This window comes from Anomaloglossus baeobatrachus, chromosome 7, assembly GCF_048569485.1.
Source record: "Anomaloglossus baeobatrachus isolate aAnoBae1 chromosome 7, aAnoBae1.hap1, whole genome shotgun sequence".
In the NCBI taxonomy this organism is placed as follows: domain Eukaryota; kingdom Metazoa; phylum Chordata; class Amphibia; order Anura; family Aromobatidae; genus Anomaloglossus; species Anomaloglossus baeobatrachus.
This window is the reverse complement of record NC_134359.1, coordinates 302,395,133-302,417,040: the sequence shown is the minus strand read 5'-3', so window position 1 is coordinate 302,417,040 and position 21,908 is coordinate 302,395,133. Positions and strand designations below refer to the sequence as shown.

Genomic DNA, 21,908 nt, shown 5'->3' with positions numbered 1-21,908 from the left:
GTTTCTCCTCAGACGATCAATGTCGTGTGACCTGATGAAGAAATGGCGGCCTGTAAAGTCCTCTGCGCTGAGGTCCTTATACAGCGGTCAATGACTCGAGATCTGAGAAAGCCGGGGAACGAGGAAAACTGCGAATTCTGTCAGGACATGAGGAAAAGCTGAGCATCGGCCATCTTGTCATCACCTCACACGTCTTTTTAAGATGATGGTTGCTAGGCGATGACGCCATGTCGTCTGGTGTCTTTACGCCCATCTGCTGTACTTTGTCACCATGGCCTGGGTGAAGGCTGCCATTTCCTGTGGTATTGGCACACCGAAGGCCATTTCCTGTGGTCTCAGCCCATCAGTGGCCATTTCCTGTGGTCTTGGCACATCAGTGGCCATTTCCTGTGGTCTCAGCCCATCAGTGGCCATTTCCTGTGGTCTCAGCCCATCAGCGACCATTTCCTGTGCTCTCAGCCCATCAGTGGCCATTTCCTGTGGTCTCAGCACACCAGCGGACATTTCCTATAATCTCAGCACTCCGGCGGCCATTTCCTGTGGTCTCAGCACATTGATGGCCATTTCCTGTGGTCTTGGCACACCGGCGGCCATTTCCCGTGGTCTCGGCACACCGGCGGCCATTTCCCGTGGTCTCGGCACACCGGCGGCCATTTCCCGTGGTTTCGGCACCCCGGCGGCCATTTCCTGTTGTCTAGCGACACCGGCGGCCATTTCCTGTGGTCTCGGGACACCGGCGGCCATTTCCCGTGGTTTCGGCACACCGGCGGCCATTTCCTGTTGTCTAGGGACACCGGCGGCCATTTCCTGTGGTCTTGGGACACCGGCGGCCATTTCCCGTGGTCTCGGCACACCGGCGGCCATTGTGGACTCACAAAATCCCTCACTGACAGGAATATGAAGGAAAACCACAGTACACAATGTGCGTAAACATGGCCGCCTACAGCGATGCAGACGGTATAGCTCGGTAATGTCCATGGAGGGGCCCGACACTCAGACTGCGGTCACGGCCCCTCTATAACCATTGTCCGCAGCCCCCGAACGGTTTACGCCATATTTGCGTCTACACGCTGCACCATTTCTCTGTCAAAACGTGGCGCCGATCCCGACAATCACAACGCAAATGACGGATCTAAACCGAGGCAGAAATATATACAACGGAAACGTGCGACCGTGCATCCATCATACGAAATAAAACGCAAATACAATCGCAACATATTTATTGCAAAAAATGAAAGTTGTCACAATAGAGGAGGCGATATTATATGATATCACTCAGTGTCATGGATTTATCAGCGATAGGACATCATCTTATATCGTGACAGGGCGATACACTTCCTCCACCTCCCCCCGCGCCGGCAGCGTGAGATGGTTCGGTCCGAGTGTATATAAGAGGATGCACAGACCCCGCCCCCCCTCACTGCGGCGTGGAGAGGCGGAGGAGAAGGAGCTGTCTCAGACCGGGCAGCGATCATGGCGACCAACGGTGAGAGCCCCGGTGATACCGGAATGAGAGGCAGCGTTATAGCGTCCTCTGGAGGAGTATTCGCTTCCTGTAGCATTATATCCGTGGTTATTACGGGCAGGCACGGGTTTCTATGCGGTGTGGTCCCGGGTGGGGTCATTCTCTCACGTCTGCTCTCGGCTCCGGTAGTTAGTGGCCGTCGCCGGTTATCCCGGCCGGTCCTCCCATTGTCTTTTGTTGTGACCGGCGGCCATTTTCTTTCCGCGCGGTGACTTAGCGCCATTTCGCGCGGCGACTGGGGGCGTGGCCGGTTGCTGTGGTAATTCCACTGTAGAGCGGTCCGCGCCGATGATTGGCTGCCGCTGTTACTAGGCAGAAATGAAACCACGTGTGGGAATATTGGAGGGAAGTGACTGCGGAGGGGGCCGCAGAAAGGGGCCGAGGGTCAGAAAATTTCGCCTGTGAGCCTGTGACTACGCCCCTTCACATGACCACGCCCAGAATTTTCAAGGCTTTTTTTGTTATACCTTAATCTGTTTTTTTTTTTTTTGCGGGATTTGTGACAATTCTTTTTTCCCAAATTATGTGAATGTCACAAATATATACATCTCTATGATAGTCGTCAGTAGGGTTGTCCCACACCACAGACCAATAGAGCTGGGACTGCACAGCGCCATACAGTGTGGTGGCCGTCCTCGGTACTGCAGATCCCATTCATTTTACTAGGACATGACCACTATTCAGTGTATTAGCAAGAGAAGACAATCGTCATCTTTCTCGTGAGAACCCTCTGTACCGCGCCGGGGGCATGAATGTGGGGGCTCAACATTTATAGCTGACTATATTGCATGTTTACCACAGACCGGGACAGAGCAGCATGTGACACTAGTAGTCAGGTCAGGGTGAGCCCCCTGTACAGCTCAGAGGTGGGTCTGGAGACCCCATACATTCTGGGGATGACTACACAACCCATAGTGGTCAGCTAGGCTGCTGCAGATCGATTCACTCCTCTCTGCGAAAGACTTCTCCAGTGTGGTATGCCTGATCCCTTCAAGTGGGGGGGTGCCAAGATGCTGGGCCCTCACTGATCTGATGTTGACCCGTCCTATGAAGGGGTCATCAGTTTCTGCTCAGACAACCCCTTTTGGGCTTTTTACACAGTCGATCTGTTGTCGTACAGGTTGTGGGACTGCTCTCCCCGTACAGCTGGTGTACATTGGTAGCACTGCTGACGAGGGCTGAGGGCCATACAAGATGTGATCAATGAGCTTGTTCGTGTCGAGTATCTGCCTTTTAATAGAGCCTTAAAGGGAACCTGTCATCACTTGGCCTATAAGCTGCGGCCACCACCACCAGGCTCTTATATACAGCCTTCTAACATGCTGTATATAAGAGCCCAGGCCGCTGTGAGAACATAAAAACACTTTATAATACCTATCGGTCGCGCGGTGGGCCTTATGGGCATCTCCGTTGTCCAGTTCCCGGCGCCGCCTCTATTGGCCATCTTTGATCTCCTCTAGCTGCGGTGCATGACTGGTCCGACATCATACACACTCGCCGGCATTCAGGTCCTGAGCAGGACCGGCGAGTGTGTATGACATAGCCGCGTCATGCACCCAGGCTTCAGAAAGATGCGACAACGGAGACGCCCATAAGGCCCACCGCGTGACCTTTATGTAATCATGATAAAGTGTTTTGTTTTTTTTTATGCCCCCCGCCCTGGGCTCTTATATAAAGCACGTTAGAATGCTGTATATAAGAGCCCGGTGGTGGCTGCAGCTTATAGTCCAAAACAGTGGTGATAGGTTCCCTTTAAAGGGGTTGTCCAGGCTTGGGAGGGAAGTCTACTCCTAAGTGAGCGCTGCGTGGGTTGTCTGGTTTCTCCGCTGAGGACGGTCACGTGCCGACAATACATTGTCCTCTCTCAGTAGAAGGGCACGGAGCATCTAGTCAGGTGTTAGCAGAACTATGCAAGTCATTTACATGGTGTCCAGTCCACAGAAGGGACAAATGAAGGGGGCACGCACCTTTGTATAAAATCCTCATTATTTTCTTCAATACTTAAAAAGCAGAGCAGGTGAACGGGAGGATGCGGAGCCACGTCTGGACGGTGGCTGTCACTCTAGATTGTGCTCAATCAGGTCCAGATCTGCCAGACGTGGCTCTGCATGCCCCGGTTTACCTGCTTGGCTTTTAATGTATTGAAGAAAATGGAGGACTTTGATGCCGCGTAATTCAAAGTCTGCAGTCGGTCATTCCAAGCCTGGACAAGCCGTTCCGCAGAGCTCGGCCTCCCCATCCCCCAGGAGCTATTTGTTATACCAGTGTAGTGTCCGGATTGTAAGATGTTGGTGCACATTGATGATGATACTGATCTTCTGCATTTTTATTTTTTTTTTTTGTCTTTGCAGATTACACCCAACAAGCAAGCCAAGGGTAAGACGTCACCGGGGCCAGACGTGGGCGCTTCACCCCCTCACAGCCCTCAGCTTGTGTGTTTATAAGGACAGGACATATATACGAGCAGTGAGACTATGGAACTCTCTGCCGCATGATGTTGTAATGAGGGATTCACTACTAACATTTAAGCAGAGCCTGGACGCCTTTCTTGAAAAATATAATATTACCAGTTATGTATATTAGATTTTATGACAGGGTATTGATCCAGGGAACTAGTCTGATTGCCGGATGTGGACGAAGGAAGGAAATTTTTTCCCCATTGGAGCTTGTTTGCCACATTGGTTTTTTTTTTTTGCCTTCCTCTGGATCAACATGTTAGGCTACGGGTTGAACTAGATGGACTTAGTTTTTAAGGTTGAAGGGAGACTATGATACTATGACATCATGGGGGGGGCAGTCTAACTGTGGAGCCGTCTGTTGCCCCGTCCTCCCTGACACCAATAATGTAATCCTCCTCTGCCCCTCCTGACCACATGTAGTGCATTCCCCGTTATAGCTCCCAGTGGCAGAAAGCTCCAGTCTCAATGCTCTTACAGTAAAGAATCCCTCTGTTGCTGTAGAATCCTTTTGCCTCTAGACGTAGAGGATTCCCCCTGTTATAGATGGGGGTGAGCTCTGTACTGACCTGTGATATTAGGTCGCCTCTCTGAACCAAATTACCCAATGACAGTGCTTCTCCTGGGCCTTATAGTGCAGCACACAGGCTCGGCTCTCCCCCTTTAGTAGGATTAGTGTAACTTTGGTGAGCGGAGCCGGTCGTCACTAGATGCTTCGCACTTTATTATATTTATCATCTGAAACGCGTCTTCTATGAATCTGCCCCTGCTCAGCATTTACTGATCCGCAGTATACGGGGGGACATTCCTGTAGGAATTGCTCAGACACTCCGGACTTGTTTTTTGTACATGTGTGACTGGTTTTCTTGCTTTCTAGCTATGGGGCGTACCCCTCGCAGCCGGCTCAGAGCTATTCCCAGCAGGGCAGCCAGTCGTACAGCCAGCAGGGCTATGGCAGCTACGGGCAGTCGGCCGGCTCCTCGTCCTACGGTCAGGGTGGAGGATACGGCTCGTCCTACGGCCAGGAGCAGAGCTGTGAGTTCTCGTAAAGAGTCTGTGTTTTCTGTCTGTCTCCCTTGTGATTTACACCCCTTTGATGCGCGGTTATCTGTATACAGCTGGATACAGCTCGCAGTCTGCTCCGCAGGGATACGGGGCCGGTAACTACGGCAGCTCACAGACCTCGCAGACTCCGTACGGCGGGGGCCAGCAGCAGCAGCAGCAGTCGTCTCAGTCCTCGTACTCCAGCTATTCCCAGCAGCCACCGGCCAGCAGCAACTCTGGGAGGTGAGTGAGCGCTCCACTCGCTGACTGAGCTGAGCTTGTCAGCTCCGGTTTCTGAAGTTTGTCCTGTGTACTCTCTTGCAGTTATGGCAGCAATTCCCAGTCTTCTTCCTACCAGCAGCAGCCACCGCAGGGGGGCAGCAGCTACGGTCAGCAGAGCAGCAGCGGCGGTGGTGGCTACAGCAGCCAGCAGGGCGGCTACGGAGGAGGACAGCACCAGTCCTCCAGCTATGGTGGACAGCAGAGCAGCAGCAGCAGCAGCTATGGCGGCAGCAGCCAGCAGCCCAGCTCATATGGCCAGCAGTCCAGCTACACCCCCCCTCAGGGCTACGGCCAACAGCAGTCCCAGTACAGCAGTGGGTGTAAGTACCGAGGACCGGGCTCGTGGTTCTGCAGTTGTCACGTAGCTGGGAAATCTGATGTGATTTCTTTTTCTTAGCCGGTGGATACAATCAGGACTCTCCTTCCATGAGTGGTGGTGGCGGAGGCTACGGTGGCTCTGACCAGGGAGGCTTTGGTGGACCCGACAGCAGAGGCCGAGGCCGCGGAGGGTTCGGCGGGCGCGGAGGCTTTGACCGGGGCGGTAGAGGAAGCCGCGGAGGAAGAGGAGGCGGCATGGGGTAGGTATCTGACCATGGGCAGTGTGCATGGGCGGAGCACGGATGGCTGGATGCTGATTGGCTGTCGCAGTGAGGCGTTAATAGGGGTGTTAATACAGATGTGTTTTACCGCTTGTGAACTGACAACCAAGCACTGACAACTCTGAACCTGGTTTCAAACCAATTATCACAGGAAAGGGTGTAAATGTACAGGAAGGGGTGTAAACGTACAGGAAAGGGTGTAAACGTACCGACCGCAAAGGTCCAAAAAAGTGGTCAGTGCACTGTGCAGGCAGGCAGGGGGTCGACTCCATGTGTGCCACACAAAGCAAACAAAACATACAATGGTAAATGATTGGTTCTAATACAATAGTAGATGTGTTTACTGCTGTCAGTGCGCAGCAGGTGATGCCGGGTCTCAGGTCGATCACCACACGGTACAAGTGTCACAAGACGTAAGAAGCGTCGCCCTAGGTCTGTGTGTCTCCGGCTACGGCCGATGTGCTGGGATTGTGTGATGGTTACATGGGGGGAATCACTGCCAATGGTGGGGATGGGGGGGCCGAGCTCTGACACTGAGGTGAGTATGGAGGAGCCACAATTAGGAATACAACTGCCATGTTTGCTGTGTTGCTCTGCTTTAACAAATTCTGCATTTTATGTGCTACAGGTTTTCAAGGTGTCGTCAGCTTTCTCACTAGCTTTATATCAGCACAGTATAGCCGTATATAAGCCTAGCGTTACAGGACTCACTGTCCGAGTGCACACAGCACTGTCCTATGGTGAAATCTATGCAAACCTTGGTTTATAAAAAAAAAGCAACCACAAATCAATCTCATAGAAAAAAAAATGGTGTCTGCGCCGCTGAGCGCTAAAGGTGGTGACTAGACGTAGAGGCAAAGACGCAAGCGTGTTAGTGAGTGTGCACACCTAGGCGTGTGCCTGACGGAGCCGCGGGGATCTCAGTACAAACTTCAATGTCTCCTAATTGTCTTCTCAGCGGTGGTGAACGGGGAGGATTCAGTAAATTTGGTGGTAAGTGAAAAAAAAATCAAAACAAGAGTTGTCAAATCTCCAACACGAATACTTGTTACTGTTCATTTTCTTTTGGGTTCATTCATGAGTTCGGGGAGGGCTCATTCCACGTGTCGGTGCCAGTGCACTTTATTGTTACGTTCAGTCTATATATAGATTTTATTTTCTTTTGGTTTAGTTGAACACATTGTGCAGGGTGATGTGAATTCTGCTGCAGCACAAGCTGCCGGGGACGTTCGATGTAATAAAGGGGAGGCAGGAACCTGGTCAAATTGCATGTGACAAAAGGTTGTGGGTCCATTAACCCTATAAAACGTGTAAAAAAAAAGTGTAAAATGGTTATGAGCTAAAAATGGTTAAAAAGTGTGATACAAAGGATGCTGGTAACCACTCGTATCATTGGGAAATTAAGGTTTATACTAACTGAGGTAATAAAATATATATAAAATAAAGGTTCATTGGTCGAGGAAAAAACGCAAAAGTGGAAAAATCCAAGGGTGTAATAGAAAAGTGATCGTTCATGATGGATCCTGTCCACAGGTTCATAGCGTGTATCTCATGGTACAAGATTAATCGTAATATTGGTTCTGTGCCGACATGGCAGACGGGGGCCCAGAGTAACCTCCAGGATAGGCTTGTGTGTAAAGGTCTAAGAGTGGCTAGTCTGAGCGTTCATACAGCTGTTATCTGTGTGTGGTGGGGGACGGGGGATGCAGCCGGCGTCCACCGCCAGACCTGTAATACGCCCTGTTCTCTGCTCTTCTTCAAAGGACCACGTGAAGGCGGACCCCCCAGACACGAAATGCGTGAGTGCTCCCCTCAGTACACCCTGATTATATACCGCCCTCACCGCGACTGACGGATCTTACTAACCTCCGCTTTTATTACAGCCGAGCAGGACAACTCCGACAACAACACAATCTTTGTGCAAGGCCTGGGAGAGAATGTGACTGTGGAGACGGTCGCCGACTACTTCAAGCAGATTGGAATAATCAAGGTGAGTCCAGGAAGTTGTCAGAACAAGTGATAACCCACTTATATTTACATCACTATTAGTTTTTTTCCTTCACCCTATGACTGCACCACGGTATAAGGGTACCGTCATGGATTCCGAAAAAATGCATTACCAGTAAGTAATTACGTATTTTTTCCTGCACCCTTGTATCATGGTGCCATCATGGATTCCGAAAAAATACATTACCAGTAAGTAATTAAGTTTTTTTTTTTTTTTCCTGCACCATTATATCATGGTGCTGTAATGTGTTCAGAAAAAACACATTACCGGTAAGTAATTACGTATTTTTTCCTGCACCCTTATATGGTGCTGTAATGTGTTAAGAAAAAAAAACACATTACCGGTAAGTAATTACGTATTTTTTCCTGCACCCTTATATCATGGTGCCATCATGTGTTAAGAAAAAAAAACAATTACCGGTAAGTAATTGCATATTTTTGAAATTACGTTCCCGCATTCAGTGGTCTCGTCGGAGCTTTATATACAAACTCCCCTTCAGACGGGGGTCATTGACTTAAATGATGCAGACTGTCACTGTGTCTGTTGTGCACTATTTTTGAGCTCAAGCTTTCTGGAGGCGGACACCCCCATGTAGTTACTAAAGATTACAGATTTGGTAAAAAAAAAGAGGGTTGTAACTTAAAAACAAATACTGTGCCCGAACCTTTTTAATAGCAATGTCAAATTACTGATCAGGTCATTAAGGCCATGTGCACACGTAGCAGATCGCTTTTCTGCAGAAAAACATGTTTTGGCTGGAAAAAAAGCTGCTGAGAAAAGCCTGTTTTGGGCCCTGTTGGAAGCCAACATGGACCATGTATGAATCGTAAGGAATCACGGGACTCCATATTGTATCTATCAGCTATCAATATTACCAGGACTTTACACCAAAGGAACCGGCCGTGTTCAGTGAGGAGTTGCATCACCTGAGGCAAGAAGCCATTGTGTTCTGTGGTGATCTGACCGGGATAAAGGTGGCATCTTCATGTGAATTGAATAGGGTTAGGTCTTCAGCCTCTTGGAGGATTCACAACTCCTGTGGTGTTCATGAATTGAATGTCCTGTTTATGGCCTAGTAAAATGTACATTGGTAAATAATCCCTCCTTCACGTGGAATACAAGCCATTGTTCTGGAGATGGACAAAGTCTCCAACCTGAATGGAGTGTAAACCTGTCCTCAGGCTTTAGGATAGACCTTTGCTATATACCAGGCAGGATCCACAGGTTTGTCAAGACTCTTCATCCTGTAACAAATTGATAGATATCAATAGAGCCACCTTCAGGAGAGCGTTGACATCAGCAGCCATATGTACGTTCCTGTACAACGCAAAAGACTGTGACCTGATTGGATGCTATTATGTGGAGGTGTTACAGGGATGGGCACTGTGTGGGCCATGTCTGATTGTCTGATATAATAAGTTTTATTTCTATAGCGACAACATATTCCGCAGCGCTTTACAATTCAGAGGGGACATGTACAGACAATGAGACAATACAAAATAACAGAATTAAGATGCCAGGAGGAGTGAGGGCCCTGCTCGTAAGTGTACAGTCTGAGGAAATAGGGGGGCACAAAAGGTGAATGGGGGGGAGAAAAGCTTGTCATATATGGTCCAGCCATCTGTGAGGAAAGAACTTTTTACTGGTTAAGAAAAATCATCAACTTTCATTCTCCTTGTGCAAAGAGCGCAACCAGACTTGTTTACGTAAAAGACTGAGACCGTTTCAAGGACTTGGAATGTTTTGACTTAAGAGGGAGAAAAAAATACCTTGTTATGGGTAACAGATTGTTTTGGGAATAAAAGTCATCATGTTAATTTCTCTTGCTGGGAACATGTAATCCACGCCTATGATGAATGTAGACTAATGAATATGCATGTTACATAGTTACGCCCTAATTGGTTTTTGTATAACCCTGTGTATCAAAACAAATCAATACACTTTTTGGAGCGCAAATCTCTTGCTTCTGTGCAGATATCAGCGCGTGCCTGTATCTCTCTAGAGCAGGGAAACGGGGGGGGGGGGGGGGTGTGACCGGGACTCCCTCTGCATTAGGTCATCACTGGCAAAAGTTGTGACCGTTAGGTCAACCTAACACATCGGTTTTAATAGGGTATTCAATAGCAGCGGCATGAACCAGTCAGTGAGAATTTATACAGGTACAGGGGACGAGAACTGGAAGTCAATTTTTTTGAAGGGCATAAAGGGACTGATATAATACCCTCTCCTATTACCTTTCCCCTTAGGCCGGTTTCACATATCCGACTTTTCGCCGGTTAGACGGATGTGGCACACGCCAGTACAGTGTATACAGTACAGTGGCAGTGCAACAAGCGCCGGTCACATACGGCCATGTGACCTGAAAGTTGCTGCCACTGTACTGTATCATACTGTACTGGTGTGCGCCGCATCCGTCAAATCGGTGAAAAGCCGGATATGTGTACCCGGCCTTATGTCATTGTAATCACCCTATTTGCAATCCCCTTTTAAAGGTCCAGTAGCTCTTGTTATGATTAACTGGCACCCCGAAACAGCAGATTTCTACGGGCCCCTTATTGCTTTTGGGCCCCTTATTGCTTTTGGGCCCCTTATTGCTTTTGGGCCCCTTATTGCCTTTGGGCCCCTTATTGCCTTTGGGCCCCTTATTGCCTTTGGGCCCCTTATTGCCTTTGGGCCCCTTATTGCCTTTGGGCCCCTTATTGCCTTTGGGCCCCTTATTGCCTTTGGGCCCCTTATTGCCTTTGGGCCCCTTATTGCCTTTGGGCCCCTTATTGCCTTTGGGCCCCTTATTGCCTTTGGGCCCCTTATTGCCTTTGGGCCCCTTATTGCCTTTGGGCCCCTTATTGCCTTTGGGCCCCTTATTGCCTTTGGGCCCCTTATTGCCTTTGGGCCCCTTATTGCCTTTGGGCCCCTTATTGCCTTTGGGCCCCTTATTGCCTTTGGGCCCCTTATTGCCTTTGGGCCCCTTTATTGCCTTTGGGCCCCTTACCTTTTTTTTTTTTTTTTTGGCACTTTAAAAAAAAAAAAAGCAGAGAATTGACATCCTCCGTTTTTCTCCAATAATCTGCAAGGATAAAAGACGCAAATGTGCACAGAGCCTTAAAGGGGGGTTTTGAGAAGATGTCATCTATGGTGATGAGATAAATCTGTGGGGTCCTGACTGCTGGGACCTTCACCGATCAACAGAATGGGGTGCTTTCTGGTTTTGGGGTGTCAGTGCATGTGCTCGGCCACCGCTAGTCACTCATTCTGGGATGCGGAGCGCTGCTCTCGGGTTTTTCATTCCCTAGACAATGAATGGAGCGTCAGTGGAGCCGATGCAGACGCCTCCATCCTACTACTCCTAGTTTTCAGTACATTATATGGTAAAGTGCATGGAGTCGCTCTATTATAGTTCTTCCTGCAAAATTAAAAAGCCTCATGCCGATTGATGGAGAGGAAAAGTTTTTCTCTTACAAGAGAAAAAAATGAGAACTAAAACCGCTTCTTTCATATTAGCAGTACAATAGATATTGGTTGACATACTCACTTTCTGCCATAACAGAGCAATCAGCCCTAAATCATTCATTTATTTCCTACAGACAAACAAAAAGACTGGACAGCCCATGATCAACCTGTACACGGACCGTGAGACCGGCAAGCTGAAGGGGGAGGCCACAGTGTCCTTCGATGATCCTCCCTCTGCGAAAGCTGCCATTGACTGGTTTGATGGTGAGTGGCCGTGGGATTAGCGAGTTGGCATGTCTGACCTGTGAGGTGTTATATCGGTGTTCGTTCTTCCAGGGAAAGAATTCTCCGGAAACCCGATTAAAGTTTCCTTTGCCACACGGAGGGCAGACTTCAACAGCCGTGGGGGTGGAAACGGGCGAGGAAGAGGGCGTGGAGGTGAGGAAAAGACATTGTCCAGTATCATGGTTCCTCCGCTAGAGGACTACCCTGTTGCTGTTGTCTTATCTTTGTATTTGGCTTTTTACAGTTTGCTGATTTTCCTTCCAGGTTCTATGGGCCGTGGCGGGGGATTTGGTGGTCCTAGCAGTAACAGCCGCGGAGGAGGAGGTGGCGGTGGTGGTGGTGGCGGAGGTGGAGGAGGTGGCGGCGGAGGTGGATACCCCAGTGGGGGAGGAGGACAGCAGAGAGCCGGGGATTGGAAGTGTCCAAACCCGTAAGTGCATGAATGTAGACCTCGCCGCCCGGTGAATCAATCGCAGGTCGTCTCCTCATATTCTGATTCCTTCTTCCAGGACTTGTGAGAACATGAACTTCTCCTGGAGAAACGAGTGCAATCAGTGCAAGGCTCCAAAGCCTGATGGACCCGGAGGGCCGGGCGGTGCCCACATGGGTGAGGATTCGGTTTTAACCCGGTCATGAGAAGGAAGCTGTAATTCCTCAGGCGACTTCACTGAACGCTCTTTTACTTTTAGGTGGTGGTGGTGGAGGAGGAGGAGGTGGTGGCTTTGGTGATGAGAGACGTGGCGGAGGCCGTGGTGGCTTCGATCGTGGAGGCTTCAGAGGGAGAGGAGGCGACAGAGGTGGTTTCCGGGGTGGAAGAGGTGGAGACCGCGGTGGTTATGGACCCGGCAAAATGGATTCCAGGTGAGTTGAGGATCGGTAACAGGAGCGCTTTACGGGTCGTCACATCCTGCAGATATAATTTTAATTAATGGAAGTCACAATACGACTGTGACATGTGGTGATGTCTGAGATGTGCCATCATTGCCAGTAACCATTGTTGTGTTTTCAGGGGGGACCACAGACAGGACAGACGTGATCGGCCATACTAAGTGTGACACTCCCATTTCTACGGTTATACTGTTTTTATTTTATACGTATGATGTATCCTATGGATTCTTGCAGAACTGTTCTAAATTTATGTATACTTTGTATGACCTCCGCAGTGCGCTGTGAATTTTATCCGTCTTTGTAAAGTCCTCACCCATTAAACTGAAACTTGTGTGTAAGCATCTCGTCTCTCCTGGATACGTTGCATTCATAGGTGTCGTGTAATGTAGCGCCACTCGGGGCACTACTAGGTACTGCATCCTCACCCCCTGGGACCTGGAACACCAGTGCCAGCAACAGACACACACACCAAAATCCCAGTTTCCACTCCACACCAGTGGCTAGTCGGACACAAGGGGATGGCCACTTAGAGGGCGGAGCCAGACCAGGGACTAGACAGTCTGGTGGGAGGGGACAGCAGTGATTCTAGAGGAGTCAGCGCAATGAAGTAGGAGAGGTGCTTGAGAGCTGGGTCGTGTAACGGTGACCCGGGAGCAAAGGAGAGAGGTCGCCAGGGCAGGTACACCCCCGAGTACTGCTGGGACCAGAGCACGCACGGGGGCACAGGGCCCCTAGGTCAGGCGACAGTTTCATATGGTCTGGCAAATACCTGCAGTGAGGGAACCTTAACGAACCCACAGATCCGGGGACATCAGCAGTAAAGCAAGGAGCAGGGTTTGGGACACAGACCAGCCCTACAGGGTCCACACTGCCCGCTGTGTGGACAAGGAGACCTCCACAAAAAGGGAAAGTCGGGCCCCAAATGCTCCACGCTACAGGGACCCAACCACACTGAGGGTGCCGGGGACAGAGCAACAGAGTCATCAACTGGCACTGGAAATACAGGGACCTTGAACCAGCTGTCGAGGGTCAAGAGTGAGTAGAGACCACACCGTGGGTTGTAGTTATTACTCAATCATGCATCTCTGGGGCTCAGCCCTACCTGTGGAGGACCTACCACCACAGCTGCCATTACCACCAGCCCTAGAAATAATCAACTCCGCAGCGGTGGATCCCCCATAACTGCAACCCGCAGGTGGCGTCACACAAATGACTTTAATCTCCCCTGTAAATACTCCACATTAAAAAGCACCCAGGGACCGGGCAACGGCCACCAAAGTGATATTCCCCAGTTATACACTGCCCGGGACTGAGTACACCATTCCCTGGGCGATACAGTAACTAATGAAGATGGACCGGTCTGATGCAGGGTGTACACCAGGGACCCATGGGGTACAGGGACTGTGATTATACAGTGTCCACCTGTATCATCCTGTCCACCGCCATTAACTTGAGAACGGCGGCAGCTATAGGCATAGAAGTGAGTAAAGTAGCCATGTGCTACGCAATGAAACCACCTATAGCACCACCTGGTGGAGAACAACGGAGTTAGTATTTTTATCTTAAACGGAACAAGAGAGAAAAAAAGTTAATTACAAAGTTGTAGGTCATCTAATCAAAAATAGATTCAATATTCTCAGTCTACACAAAGACCCAAAAATGATGAATCAAATATACACCATTTAAATACTATGATTTTAACTTTATTTTTATTTAAAAAATTTAAAAAAAACCCCATGATAAAGGACAATACCACCAGTGTGGAAGCAGATAAAGCCAATATATTGAAAAAATCATTCTCATAAATACATGTGTAATAAATAACCATAGATCTCAACAATATTAATGATACATATTAAATACTCAGTACGAGAATAAATAGAATATATAATTGTTAAAGGCACTATCAATTAAATAGTGGTAAAATTGCTTTACTAAAGCAATCTATTAAGTGGTCTATACTGCTATACAATATCACCTGTAATGGCTCCAACTTGGCCTAATATAATACATTGATTTTAGCAGCTTACTTTTAGGTATATACAGTACATTTTCACCACTATAATATATTGCACTAATGCCCACTTAATACTGTACACTTAAAAAATAAATAATCTCCTGGCTTGTGTGTCTGTCACAGACGCGTGTTTCGTCACCTTTTTTGAATAAAATTAAGTTTTAAAATTATACTATTGAAATGGTGTCTATTTGATTCATATTTTTTGGGTCGTTGTGTAGATTGAGAATATTGAATCTGTTTTTAATTGGATAGCGGTGTCATCATAGTTATAAGTGAGCGATTTTTGATTATAATGTAGGGCATCATCCATTCAATATGAAGCGACACCTTGTATACAGAAATGCTATATGAAACCCATGACCCCCCCCCCCCCCAACATTGAATGCTGGTCATGCATATGGCGCTCATTAGTGGCCCCCGTCAGCTGCAATGCACATCTGGACTCTGCACAGCATACTGTATCTTGCGGCAATGCACATCTGGCCTCTGCACAGCATACTGTATCTTGCTGCAATGCACATCTGGCCTCTGCACAGCATACTGTATCTGGCTGCAATGCACATCTGCACTCTGCACAGCATACTGTATCTGGCTGCAATGCACATCTGCACTCTGCACAGCATACTGTATCTGGCTGCAATGCACATCTGGCCTCTGCACAGCATGCTGTGCAATCTTGCTGCAATGCACATCTGGCCTCTGCACAGCATACTGTATCTGGCTGCAATGCACATCTGCACTCTGCACAGCATACTGTATCTGGCTGCAATGCACATCTGGCCTCTGCACAGCATACTGTATCTTGCGGCAATGCACATCTGGCCTCTGCACAGCATACTGTATCTTGCTGCAATGCACATCTGGCCTCTGCACAGCATACTGTATCTGGCTGCAATGCACATCTGCACTCTGCACAGCATACTGTATCTGGCTGCAATGCACATCTGGCCTCTGCACGGCATACTGTATCTTGCTGCAATGCACATCTGGCCTCTGCAGAGCATACTGTATCTGGCTGCAATGCACATCTGGGCTCTGCACAGCATGCTGTAGCTTGCTACAATACACATCTGGCCTCTGCACAGCATACTGTATCTGGCTGCAATGCACATCTGGCCTCTGCACAGCATGCTGTATCTTGCTGCAATGCACATCTGGCCTCTGCACAGCATACTGTATCTGGCTGCAATGCACATCTGGCCTCTGCACAGCATACTGTATCTTGCTGCAATGCACATCTGGCCTCTGCACAGCGTACTGTATCTTGCTGCAATGCACATCTGGGCTCTGCACAGCATGCTGTATCTTGCTACAATACACATCTGGCCTCTGCACAGCATACTGTATCTTGCTGCAATGCACATCTGGCCTCTGCACAGCATACTGTATCTGGCTGCAATGCACATCTGGCCTCTGCACAGCATACTGTATCTGGCTGCAATGCACATCTGGGCTCTGCACAGCATGCTGTATCTTGCTACAATACACATCTGGCCTCTGCACAGCATACTGTATCTGGCTGCAATGCACATCTGCACTCTGCACAGCATACTGTATATTGCTGCAATGCACATCTGGCCTCTGCACAGCATACTGTATCTTGCTGCAATGCACATCTGGCCTCTGCACAGCATACTGTATCTGGCTGCAATGCACATCTGGCCTCTGCACAGCATACTGTATCTGGCTGCAATGCACATCTGGCCTCTGCACAGCATACTGTATCTGGCTGCAATGCACATCTGCACTCTGCACAGCATACTGTATCTTGCTGCACGTTGTGCAATATGGTAGGTGACACGTTTGCACAAGCATCTGTGATACGTGGTCGTAGGTCCTGCAATGTTGGTGGAGGGGTCGCATACACCCGCTGTTTGATGTGACCTCACAGAAAAGTCCAATGGGGTCAGGTCAGGTGAGCGGAGGCCACTCCACGCAGCCACCATACCCACTGACTTGTAGGAAGGTCTCCATGAGGTATTGCTTCACGTCCGCAGCCTTGTGAGTGTTACACCTTCTAATCATAGCATTTCTGTATGCAAGGTGTCGCTTCGTATTGAATTGATGATGCCCAAAACTTTAATTCACATTTTTTCCTGTATCTCGTTCCGTTTTCAAGATAAAAATGCTAACTCCATTGTTTTCCACCAGGTGGCGCTATAGGGGGTTTCATTGCGTAGCACATGGCTACTTTACTATACCTAGACACCACTTCTATGCCTATAGCTGTCGCCGTTCTCAAGTTAATAGCGGTGGATACATTGTAAAACGGATTTAGGGACCAGTTATAAGATGTGTACAGGGACCAGTGATAATGTGGAAATGTACCAACCAGGATTATGTCTGGGGAAAAAAAATAGAACTTGATCTGTTTAGAGTCTCAAGCAAAATTTAGCAATTGACACCTTTGATATAAAGGAGGCTATAAATTATGATTAATGCTTCGCCAGTTTTAAATTCTGATAAATATTTAAGCTTGCTACTGGAGTGCAGGGTCCCCGTCAGCTGTACAGTGGCCTGTAGTAGGGTCTGGACAGGGGCTCATTGTGGGATATAGAATATAATTCGGGAACAAATAAAATCCAGCAGATTTTGTACCTTGTTAATTTTATATTCCTGGATTGAGTAGCTGGCTCCCACCCTTCTCCGTGTGGACTTGTATCTACAGACCGCATTCCACAAGTATCTATGGACACCGGTAATCTGGCTATTTTTTTTCTTTTTCTATAGAATATAATTGGGTTAGAGCAGGGGTGCATAACACTTTTTTGAGTTAGAGGGCTGCAATGTTGTATTGAACCAATCCAAGTGCCTGTATATTTTTTTAAAGGGGTACTGACATGAATAAATCAACACTCAAGTTGAGTATTTGAAGAGGAATTAGTTTTTGCTGAATAATAATAATCTTTATTTCTATAGCGCCAACATATTCCGCAGCGCTTTACAATTCAGGAGGCTCATATACATATCATATACATAAACATATACAAACAAGTAACAATTATAGAAGATACAATATTTAAAAGGAAAAATGGCAACCCTGCTCGTGAGAGCTTACAATCTACAATGAGATGGGGGGAGGGGCAAGGTACAAGTGCTTATTTACAATGACAATCCAGCCATATCATGGGGGATAGATGATGGCTTACTGGACCAGTTGGCCAGAGCCATGAGATGCATTTGGGTGCCATGGAGCTTGACGTGGGGTTATGTTCTGAGAAGTTGTAGAGTGATTAGGTGAAATTAGTTTGGCTAGGGAGTGTGATAGGCCGTCCTAAAAAGATGCGTTTTTAGGGAGCGTCTGAAGCTGAGTAAGTGGTGATTTGTCCCAACTTCTTGGGGTAGAGCGTTCCAGAGGTTTGGTGCAGCTCGGAAGAAGTCTTGGATTCGGGAGTGGGAGGTTCGAATTAGTGTGGATGTTAGTCGAAAGTCATTTGCAGAGCGTAGAGAACGGGTAGGATGATAGACAGAGGAGGGTGGAGATGAAGGGGGTGCTGCACTGTGGAGAGATTTCTGGTGAGAACAAGCAGTTTGAATTGGATCCTGTGATATATGGGCAGCTAGTGCAATGACTGGCAGAGAGCAGAGGCATCCGAGTAGCGGTTGGCCAGATAGGTGACCCTGGCTGCTGCATAAAGGATGGACTGTAGAGGAGAGAGTCTAGTTAGGGGGAGACCAATTAATAGAGAGTTACAGTAGTCAAGGCGAGAGTGGATCAGGGCCACGGTGAGGGTTTTTGTCGTTTCCATTGTGAGAAAGGGGCGGATTCTAGAGATGTTCTTGAGGTGCAAGCGGCAGGTGGGGGCAAGAGATTGTATGTGGGAGGTGAAGGAGAGATCAGTGTCAAGTATAACCCCCAGACAGCGGGCCTGCGGCCTAGGACTTATCGTTGTGCCACACACAGAGAGGGAGATGTCAGGTTTAGGAAGGTTGGGAGATGGAGGGAAAAGCAGAAGTTCAGTTTTGGAAAGGTTAAGTTTCAGATAGAGAGCAGACATGATGTTGCAAACTGCAGTCAGGCAGTCACTGGTGTTCTGTAGTACAGCGGGGGTGAGCTCAGGGGATGAGGTGTATGGCGGTGTGTCATCAGCATAAAGATGGTACTGGAAGCCAAATCTGCTGATGGTCATTTCAATTGGGGCAGTGTAGAGGGAGAAAAGAAGAGGGCCAAGGACTGAACCTTGAGGGACCCCAACAGTAAGGGAGAGGAGAAGATGTGGAGCCAGCAAATGATACACTGAATGAACGGCCAGAAAGATAGGAAGAGAACCAGGAAAGCACAGTGTCCTTTAGGCCGATAGAATGGAGCATAGAGAGAAGGAGATGGTGGTCAACAGTGTCGAAGGCTGCAGAAAAGTCAAGAAGAATAAGCAGAGAGTGGTCACCGTTACGTTTTGCTGTCAATAGGTCATTGGTCACTTTGACAAGGGCAGTTTCTGTTGAGTGTAAAGGGCGGAAGCCAGACTGTAAAGGATCTAGAAGAGAGTGAGTGGAAAGGTAGCGTGTGAGGCGAGAGTAGACCAGGCGCTCCAAGAGTTTGGAGATGGAGAGATTAGAGACTGGTCTGTAGTTGCTTGTGCAGGACGGATCACGGGAAGTTTTTTTTTTAATAATGGAGTAATGATAGTGTTTGAGGGAGGAGGGGAAGATACCCGAAGAGAGAGAGAGATTGAAGATTTTAGTTAGGTGAGTGGTGACAACCGGAGAGAGTGTCTGGAGTAGGCGTGAGGGGAAGGGATGAGTAGGGCAAGTAGTAGGACGAGAAGAAGAGAGGAGCCTGGAGACTTCCTCCTCTGTGACTGGGTCAAATGTGGAAAGTGAGCTGGATGGGATATGGGGAGGGATGGGATTCACAAAGCTTGGTGGCTGGGAGCTGATCTCTTGGCGGATGTTTTCTATTTTCTCTGTGAAGTAAGAGGCCAGGTCATCAGCATGAAGGTCTGTGATAGGGGTCTGTGCTTTGGGACTGAGGAGGGAGTGAAACGTGTCAAAGAGCTTTTTTGGATTGTTGGCTAGTGAGGAGATAAGGGTGGTGAAGTAGGTCTGTTTGGCGAGGTGAAGGGAAGAGCTGTAGGTCCTTAACATGAACTTGTAGTGGATGAAGTTTTCTGGTGTGCGGGATTTCCTCCATAGGCGCTCGGCACTCCTAGAGCATCGCTGGAGAAATCGAGTTTGTGATGTGAGCCAAGGTTGTTTTACTCGGTGTTTGGAGGTTCTGAGGGTGAGGGGTGCTACTTGGTCCAGGGTGCTTCTGAGTGTGTCATTGTAGTGCTTTACAGCCAGATCAGGACAAGAAAGTGAGGAGATAGGGGATAGTGATAAGTGTAGAGAGTCTGTAAGTGTCTGAGAATCGATGGCCTGTAGGTTTCTGAATGTGTGATTGGTGGGAGTGTGCTGGTGTGGGCGAGGGTTTGTGAGCTTGAAGGAGAGGATGTTGTGGTCAGAGAGGGGAAGAGGTGAGTTGTCAAAGTGAGAGATTGAGCAGAGGCAGAAAAAGACCAGGTCAAGGGTGTTACCATCTTCATGTGTCTCTGAGGATGAGAGCTGTGAGAGGCCAAGGGAGGTGGTGAGAGAAGCTGGGATGCAGATGGGGAGGAGGGCCTGTTCATGGGGATGTTGAAGTCTCCTAGGATCAGGGTTGGCAATTCAGAGGATATGAAGTGTGGCAGCCAGGCTGAAAAGTGGTCAAGGAACTGGGTGGGTGACCCTGGTGGACGGTATATGACAGCTACTCTGAGGGGAAGGGGATGGAAGAGCCTGATGGTGTGAACCTCAAAGGATGGGAAAGAGAGTGATGAAGCTGGGGGGATGACCTGGAAAGTGCATTGTGGAGACAGGAGTAAGGCGACTCCACCACCATGTCTGTTTCCAGGTCTTGGTGAATGGGTAAAGTGTAAACCACCGTGAGAGATGGCAGCAGGGGAAGCAGTGTCAGAATCCTGAATCCAGGTTTCAGTTAGGCCTAGTAAGTTAAGAGAGTTATTGAGAAAGAGGTTGTGGATGTAAGGAAGCTTGTTACATACGGACCGTGGATTCCAGAGAGCACAATTAAAAGAGGGAAGTGAGGGTGTACAGGGAATGTTAATATTATCAGGGTTTCTATGGGAGGTGGGGAAGGGGGTAAAGTTAGCATGGGGTGGACCAGGATTGGGAGAGATATCACCTGAGAGAAGTAGGAGTAGAAGGAGAAAGGTCAGATGGTTTTTGGACGTGTGGCATGTCTTTTTGTGTGATACCCTGGAGCATGAAGGATTGAGGTTATTCAGATAGGTGAAAAGAGCCTGGGAGCTGTACATAGGAGAGGGGAGGAGAGAGGGGCTGATGTGGATGAGTGATGATGGAGGTGGGACAGGGCGGTGAAAGTGGACAGTAAAGGCACATAGGATGATAGAGATGGAAATAATAGTCATGGTGGAAACAGGGTCAAAGAGTAGTTTACCTGACTCCTGCCCTGACTATCTGACATTGAAGTAACTGCCCAGCACTTAGCAACGTTGGCACTTAGCAAAAGATGGCACGCGTGCACCCCTTAGAACAGCCCCAGATATATATGGCAGACTAGAGGGGTAGGTGAGGGGGATTATGGGAGCTCAGCTTGTTAAGGAAAATTAACAAATGCTGATCACACCAGGGAATGGTTAAGGAATCAAAGGAAACAGAACATGTGACCCCCACCCGGACTCTAGTCTACACAGATTCACACCTTCCACCATCAGATAAGATTTACAAAGACGAAGACACAGTCATACATCAGTGAGTATTAAACATAATGTAAAAATGATATAGCATATGTCACAGCAAGCAGAGGTATGTACCAGGAGAATAAATTCAGCAGCAGAGGGGAGCAGACATTACACTTCAGCAAGCAGAGATATAATAATGAATAAAAATCAACACACCCTGAGTTTTTAAAGCCGAAACTGCAGTTTTAATATTTTGTCATAGCCATGTAGGATATTTGATTGATACATGTTGAGAAGATTAGAACCACTTTCAGTACTTGATTGCAGCACCATCAGTACAAGAACGCATAAGCAGTGTCATTACACGAATGCAGCACCAGAACCACCATCAGTACATGAACGCAGAACTAGTGTCATTACATAAATGCAGCACCAGAACTATCAGCACGTGTATGACCAGTCATTAATTGAATGCATCACTACAATCAGTACATGAATGCATCACCAGAACCACAGTAAATACATGAATGTAGTATCACAATTAATGCAGCATGAGAACCACTGTCAGTGCATGAATACCTCTCCAAAATGATCATTAATATAATGAATACATATTCCAATTTAGTAGTAATCATTTGCAATGTCAGGTCAGTCCCAAATATATTCGTATC

At 48.2% G+C, this 21,908-nt stretch overlaps 1 protein-coding gene across 1 annotated transcript; it reads left to right on the top strand.

Annotated features, from left to right (window-relative positions):
* The first annotated feature begins 1,401 nt into the window (after positions 1-1,401).
* Positions 1,402-12,872, top strand: FUS (FUS RNA binding protein). Its single transcript, XM_075318621.1, has 15 exons — positions 1,402-1,486; positions 3,877-3,901; positions 4,859-5,016; positions 5,100-5,268; positions 5,350-5,627; positions 5,705-5,885; positions 6,865-6,899; positions 7,670-7,705; positions 7,790-7,896; positions 11,496-11,625; positions 11,698-11,799; positions 11,911-12,076; positions 12,156-12,253; positions 12,336-12,507; positions 12,656-12,872. The coding sequence occupies exons 1-15, from the start codon at positions 1,474-1,476 to the stop codon at positions 12,693-12,695; spliced, it is 1,710 nt and encodes a 569-aa protein (XP_075174736.1). The 5' UTR covers positions 1,402-1,473; the 3' UTR covers positions 12,696-12,872.
* Positions 12,873-21,908: the final 9,036 nt, after the last annotated feature.

Excerpts from the sequence above, each read along its gene's own strand:
- FUS (XM_075318621.1), top strand. Across the intron at positions 5,269-5,349 it reads GCCAGCAGCAACTCTGGGAG|TTATGGCAGCAATTCCCAGT; the intron begins GTGAGTGAGCGC and ends ACTCTCTTGCAG. Across the intron at positions 12,254-12,335 it reads GCCGGGCGGTGCCCACATGG|GTGGTGGTGGTGGAGGAGGA; the intron begins GTGAGGATTCGG and ends TTTTACTTTTAG.